The 5,485-nt window shown below is 40.8% G+C and overlaps 1 protein-coding gene across 1 annotated transcript; it reads right to left on the bottom strand.

Annotated features, from left to right (window-relative positions):
* Positions 1-263: 263 nt before the first annotated feature.
* Positions 264-5,105, bottom strand: LOC132245889 (olfactory receptor 1052-like). The gene is made up of 2 exons (XM_059719103.1): positions 5,051-5,105; positions 264-1,210 (listed from the first exon to the last, which is right to left on the bottom strand). The coding sequence occupies exons 1-2, from the start codon at positions 5,103-5,105 to the stop codon at positions 264-266; spliced, it is 1,002 nt and encodes a 333-aa protein (XP_059575086.1).
* Between the last annotated feature and the right edge of the window lie 380 nt (positions 5,106-5,485).

Raw genomic sequence — 5,485 nt, 5'->3', positions numbered from 1 at the left:
TTGACTTGAACTAAACATCTTTTAAAGTCTAGTTAAAACACTAAGGGTGGTTCGTTTCATGTGGTAATTTCTACATTCAGTGGCAGATACAACCCAGGGTATTTTAAAAATAAAAAATCATTGCTGCTTGTGTCCTAGAATCATCCAGGTACATGTACTCAGAGCATCCTAATAGCTTGTTTACCAGACTTCTGTATTTTCAGGAGTATTTATTTAAATAAAAAATATTTAGAAATTCTATTTACAGTTGTATTTCATTTACATCAGTTGAGAACTGGATTTTTTTTGAAAATTCTCCCCAAGGCTGTTTTCACTTCTTTATTCTTCAGACTATAGATGATGGGATTTAACATGGGGGTTACAATGCTGTACTGGATGGAGAAAACTTGATCCAGGATCACTGAAGAAATTGAACTGGGTTTCAAGTACTGAAAAAGCCCTGTTGCATACAATAAAACCACCACAGTGAGGTGGGAGCTACAGGTGGAGAAGGCTTTATGTCTACTCTCTGCAGAGTGTATCCTTAAGATGGTGGAGATGATTTGGATGTAGGAAACCAACACGAGGAGGAAATTGCCAAAACCAACAACCACAGCAGAAGAAAGAAGAGCTATTGTGTTGTTGAATGTCTGAGAGCAGGAAAGTGCTAGTAATGGGGGAAGCTCACAGCTAAAATGCCCAATTTCATTGGGCCCACAGAAGTGTAACTTTAACGCAGGGATTGTATTTACCAGTGAGTCCATAAGACTCATGGTCCAGGAAAAAGCCACTAGCTGCCTGCATACTCTTTTGTTCATAATCCCCACATAATGCAGGGGGTTACATATAGCAGCATAACGGTCGTAAGCCATTACTGAGAGTATGAATAATTCACAAGTACCTGAGAGAATGGTGAAGAACAATTGGGTGAAGCAAGCATTGACAGAAATCGTTTTATGTGCTGCTAGTAAATTCATGAGCAGCTTTGGGACAATTGCTGAAGAGTAGCAGATATCAGCAAAGGACAAATGAGACAGGAAGAAATACATGGGGGTATGAAGGTGAGAATCAGCTCGTATCACCAGCAGGATGACTGCATTCCCCACTAGGGTGATTGTGTATATTACCAAAAACACAAAGAACAGGAACATTTGGAGTTGTGGGTCACTGGAAAGTCCCAAGAGAATGAACTCAGTCACAGTGGTTTGGTTTTCCATTCCTAGGTGGTGACCTGTAGGAAGAGCAAAAAAGTTGGAATTAATGACAGTGAAAGGAATTCCCATAAGACAGAAATAAGTATAGACAGGTGGGACTACATGGACTACATGAATGTCTCAAAGCCAGCTGATGGGCTTGAATCTCCCAAATGACCAAGAAGCAGATTTCCACCTCACAGGAAATTTCACTTTTTAGACATTTTGTTTCACTGGAAGTCAGAATATTTTAACCCTCAATTTCCAATCCCAACATGCTGCCCAAATGCCAAAGAACCATGGTGTTTCATCTCAGCTTTCCAGGATCCAGGGAACCTAGGAGCTCTAAGAGATGTTGATGTTGCTCTGGCCATGATTCCCCAGGCTTGTAGGCCTTCTGTCTCCAAGGAGAGAGCTAAGCTTTATTTCAAGCCAGACCCATCAGGACTTTCAGGTGTATGGCTTTATAGCAACAAACATGCAAGACCTATCCTGATGCCGATCAATAATTGAGGACCTGGAATCTCTGGGTACCTGGACCACAGGCAATTTATCTGAAGGCACTTTCTTCAAGTCAAAGTTTGTGGGTGGACAGTTTTTGGAGAAGGACACGGGTCTGCTAATGCCTCCTGGCCCACAGGAAAGCTTTCTATCCTAGGGCAAGGAAGCATGGAAACATCTATGTTCCCACACAAGGTCAGTGTACCAAACATATCCATCAGAAACTTACCTTGGATTCAGGAAAAAAGAATCAAACCTGTGATGCGTTGAGCTGCAATGAATAAGGGTTTTGCTGTGGAGCTATTTTACCAGAAAAATGGCAGCCAACTCTGTGCTAGTTTCATAGATTCATAGATGCTAGGATTGGAAGGGACCTCAACAGTTGATTGATCATATATTCAGTTTCACACCTCAAGTAACTCAACACAATGGAGCAAATTGGTGGCATTTTTCTATTTGCTGCAACTAAACAGATGTCAAGAGCTTGTCCCATGATTTTTCAGTATTCAACCTCTTGCAAACCATCAAAAAAGAAATAGTTTGGAGACATTGCCTATATAACCATTCCATAAAAACCGTTCCATAGTATCTACCACAAAACCATTGCAAGGGGTTGCAGAAGTGAAAAAAATTATGGAAGAAGCTAAACTGAAAATCATCTCCCAAGTGGTGTGGCTATACTTAGTTAGATTACTTCCTAAACATGCCAGAATCAATGTCGAAGTCTCTTCTCTTTTAGTGGATGGTATATGTAGGTCTGGCTCAATATTTCATTACTGCAGCTTTACAGCAGTACAACTACAGGATTTCAGTAGCAGTCTTCCAGCACAAAAGCGGTGTTAAACAAGAGGTGCATGAAGGGTTGTGTATCACAGGTCAGCAATTTTCAACCTCTATACTGTTTTTGACTGTTTTTCCTCCCCTAATATTAAACATTGAGACATGAACATCTATAGTTGTTCTCTCTTTCTGGAAGGATATTGCAGGACAAGATATTTGAAATAGATCCATGTCAGAAACCTCCAACCCTCTAATTTACAGAATCAACTAAGCCAGTAGATTTTGATTTTTAGAAAGCTGTACACTGAAAATTTTGAGGCACCCAAAATCCTGACCATAAGCAATACGGGTTTTTCAAACCCAGTTGTGGAATCTATAATATCCAATTGCTGGTGTGTTTTGCTCTCAGTAAAATTCATGTATTCCAGGGCCTTCAAACTGGCCTTAGTACAAATGAGCTTGTTGATTTAGAAGAGTAGGAAGAGTGAATCTCAAGTGATCCCATTTCTCAGGTCTCTCATTTCTTTTTTCTTGTAAGCTTAGGAGACCTTGTTCTCAATGACCTAAAGTAACTGGGGTGCTGAAATAGCAAATCTTGTTTTCATGTGAATCCATCTCACAACGAAACAACATTTGAAAGCCCAGATCACTGGTTTGGATCTGCCCAGACAGTGCCTTGTACACCTTTGTTGACCTGTAAAATTGCAGGCACCCATGTGTATGGCTTCTACTGCAGTTTTGGGAGCAATTCTGTTTCTCCACACATTTATTTTCCCCCTGATTTCTCGCTTTGATTGCATACCTGAAAACCATTATTTTTCCAGCTGTTTCATCCCATCCTAAAGGACAGATCCCTAATTAAAGCACCCATGCATTCTTACTAATTTCTTAGTCTCACTCCTATTTTCTGACTGCATCTTTCATTATGCCTTAGCTTGCTATATAAATCGTCATCATAGCATCCATGCATTTAGATTAATCTCTGAAGTCCTGCTCATTATAGTATACAACTAGCATTAATGGATTTTCCTTATTAAACAAATACATGCACATTTTTGCCTGAAGTCGGGCACTGAAGGTTGCCCGCAGAGAACTAAGTAAACAAAGCATATTTTAACATTTCTTGATTTCTATATGATCTAACACAGACCATAATAACAAACACACAAAAACACAACGAGATGTCAGTAGCTATGTAGTTTTCACTTGTCGAAAGCCAGGCCGTTTTTGAAGGTTTAATTCTGGGTTTGCATCCAATCTAAAATTACAGACAGTTAAAACAAAATGAAAGAAAACAGAACATGAGAAAAGGTTCAAACCAAAGTAACTCAAAAGTACAAAACTTTCCAGGAAGAATAAATGGCTTTCATTGACCAGGCCTGACTAGCAGTGATTCATTAGCCGTAGATATTTGTCAACTTGCCTGAAATCCACACTTTCAAGTTCCCATGCAACAGAGACTTTTGGGGAACAAGGACGACACTCTTTGTGGTATTCAAACAAACAGCAACATTTCCATCCCCCTATTGAGGCTTTGGTGCAATGCAGAACAGAACGCAAGGTTAAAAGGACCACAGACAGTCAATGCAAAAGGCTATAAAGGCATCATATGGGGATTCACGTAGGAGGTTTCTGGTGCATGCTCTGGGAAGTGCTTCTGTTTTCCATGAAATCATCATTGGAAAGAAAAAAAGCAGAGCAGCTCTGAATGTTCAGTCAAGAATTGAGGAGACACCACAGCAATAATAATGCCTTAAATGCCAGGGTGTCACAGATTTTTTTTTTTTTCCGGGCTCCTAGAGAAACAGATTTGGTCGTCTAAGTCTCAGAAATGCTGCATATGTACAGGTGGTCGCTATTTCTGTGGCTTGTATCCCTATGCACATGGATGGCTACCTATGTACCTACCCAGAAACAATGTCACTCCCCTGCATAAGTGACATTGTTTTATACTTAGCTAATCATGGACACAACCAAATCTAGGCATGCAAAGAAAAACGGAGTGCCCCCCTACACTTCAGTCTCGTATCTTTGGTGGTGTGAGTGGTCTCCTGTGGTGCGTCAGTTTGAGTTCCTTCAGGCAGCCAAGGGAAAGGGAATTTAATATTGGTATCCCATGTCCTGGGCAGGTGTGCTACACACTGAGCTACTGAAAAAAGTAAGATGGCACCAATACCCCCTCCAGCCATGTTTTAACACAAGATTGTGAGCACCACTGGATTTTGTGAGAAACCCAGTCTCTCGTGCGTGTGTGTGTGTGTGTGTGTGTGTGTGTGTGTGTGTGTGTGTGTGTGTGTTAAACGTAGTCTGAGAGCACCTCATAGACTAGGCTTCTCAGGAATCCTGCACAGAAGAAAACATATTTCTGCCAGGTTTAGGCATAACCTAGGTGCAAAGCTGCACGTAGCCTAGGACTGTCCTGACCTAGCACAGAGACTGAACTCTAGGCACTTGAGAAACCTTACATTCAAACATGGCAAAGCTTGAATAGCGTCTAGGCAGATCCCGAGTTAGGTGGCAGCTAACAGAGGCTTTCATGATTGCAAATTTGGATTTAGGCACCTACATTTCACCTTTGTTCTGAATGAGGCACTTACGCTCTTTTGGGGGTCTGGCGATAGGACATAAGTCTGGGAGGAACCCTAGGATCATCGAGGACAGCCCAAAATATTTTGGATGCATCTATTATATATTCTCTGTCTAGTGCATAACCTATGCCAATTCATGGACAGTTCCTACAGCTAATTGATGAATATCCTCAGACTATCACTTAATTTATACAGCTTTTTCAACTCCTTTTTACCCCTTCTCCCCAATATACTTTCAGATAGACAATTTTATCTGATATACCTTTTGCACCCTATGCTAGACAAGCCAAAATCTTTCAGGCCATTCCCTTTGTCATCCTGATTGCCCCTCTTTGGAGCTGTTCCAATTTGAATTCTTTTTTTTCCAAGACGGGTAGCCAGAATTGTACAGATTTTTCCACGAGGTCTTTCCAACACCTTATGTTACATTTTCATTCTAATGAC

The sequence above is a fragment of the Alligator mississippiensis genome, chromosome 15 (genome assembly GCF_030867095.1).
Source record: "Alligator mississippiensis isolate rAllMis1 chromosome 15, rAllMis1, whole genome shotgun sequence".
Taxonomy (NCBI): domain Eukaryota; kingdom Metazoa; phylum Chordata; order Crocodylia; family Alligatoridae; genus Alligator; species Alligator mississippiensis.
The sequence above is the reverse complement of the archived record's forward strand: the minus strand, read 5'-3'. Positions and strand labels throughout refer to the sequence as shown.